Source organism: Trichophyton rubrum (assembly GCF_000151425.1).
Source record: "Trichophyton rubrum CBS 118892 genomic scaffold supercont2.2, whole genome shotgun sequence".
Classification (NCBI taxonomy): domain Eukaryota; kingdom Fungi; phylum Ascomycota; class Eurotiomycetes; order Onygenales; family Arthrodermataceae; genus Trichophyton; species Trichophyton rubrum.
The window spans coordinates 889,587-890,919 of NW_003456427.1; the positions used below are offsets into that span (position 1 = coordinate 889,587).

The window sequence follows — 1,333 nt, forward strand, 5'->3', positions numbered from 1 at the left end:
TACCTCGGGCCCATGTCCGCAGTAGCTGTCATAATAATACCACTCCGCCCCATAGTACCGAGTATACCGAGTATACCATCACATAATCCGTCATTACCACCATCTTCAGACACAGAGAAACTAAGGTCAGGTCATTGGCAGGGAGGCAGTCATCGACAGGTCTCCAGCATCTTCCCCACGACGCCCATGAGCGTCTGGTTCTCCAGTGCAGCCGCCACCCGCTCCTTGTCTGCCAGCTGCTTGTTGACCTCATCTGCCGTGCTATGCGAGCCCTCCTTGAGCCGGACGTCGACTCTGAACCGCGGGGGCAAGGCCTGCTCCAGTCTGACGCGCACTCCAAGCCCGATAACGGTGGCCAGGCTACAGTGGGTGATGGTGGGGGTAAGCAGGACGGTGACCTTGCGGAGGGGAGACGACGGCGAGCGAGGCAATGCCGGCGTGATGCTGATGTCCTGCAGCGAGACGACGGCCAGCTCTGCCAGCGGAATCGGGTGCTCGGGGTCTGATATCGTTGCGATCAAGTCTGTACCGTGTCAATATCATATTAGAAATAGATGTAGGAGTAGATAGAGGCATACCGAATATCTCCTGCTCGTCGATGGGCTCCTCGAGCTCGTCCTGGCTGCCATCCTGACTGCTCTCGCCATCGTCGTCGTCCTCCTGGTATCTGGCAAAGGGATCAAAGGTAGACTCCGTGGTGAAGATGCTGTCCAGCCTGACCTTGGACTCTGCGCCCTTCTTCTCCCGGCTGGGCAGGTCAGCTGCGCTCAACAGCGTCGGATTCGAGTTCTGCATTCCGTCTTGTCTCGTCTCTTGCTTAATATCTCCTGTAATGCAGTAGTCTTGTTGTTCTTGTTCCCTGATATCAATCTCGACCACTCGCTATCCCTGCAATTCAGAGCAGGACTGGGCTATCCCTCCCGCCTTCGTCCCGCAGATGGCCGGCCCTTCTTTTCTTTTTCTCTCTCCCTCTCTCCCTCTCTCTTGTCTCTGCCTCTTTGCGTCCTCGGCCAGTCCTTTTTATGTTTCGCCTGGCTTCTGGAACGGCAGAAGGTTTCCCAGCCTGCTGGTCCTGCTCGTCGTCTCGCTTCGGCGGCTCTTTTTTCTCCTTCGCCTTTACTATAACTAACAACAACTCCAAACTACAACGACAAAGACAACTGCCAGCCAAACCAGCCCATCCGCCGGCGACGCCAACGCACACAGACAGAGACAGAGAAACTTGTTCTCGCTGCTCGCCGTCGTGCTGCCGTCTGCTCTGCCCGCCGGACTGCGATTGATTGCGCTGTCTTGCCCGTCGCCGTCGCCGTCGCCGCCCGCTGCTGATACGCCA

General features: G+C 57.2%; 1 protein-coding gene across 2 annotated transcripts in view; it reads right to left on the bottom strand.

The window, feature by feature from the left end:
* TERG_01877 overlaps nucleotides 1-974 on the bottom strand; it is a 4,402-nt gene extending 3,428 nt beyond the window's left edge. For both annotated transcript variants that reach the window (XM_047749348.1, XM_003237108.2), the window contains exons 1-2: nucleotides 579-974; nucleotides 4-523 (exon numbers count right to left, since the gene is read on the bottom strand). In XM_047749348.1, coding sequence (XP_047605526.1) covers nucleotides 150-523; nucleotides 579-795 — 591 coding nt within the window. In that variant the 5' untranslated portion in view covers nucleotides 796-974 and the 3' untranslated portion in view covers nucleotides 4-149. The remainder of the gene's footprint in view (nucleotides 1-3; nucleotides 524-578) is intronic.
* Between the last annotated feature and the right edge of the window lie 359 nt (nucleotides 975-1,333).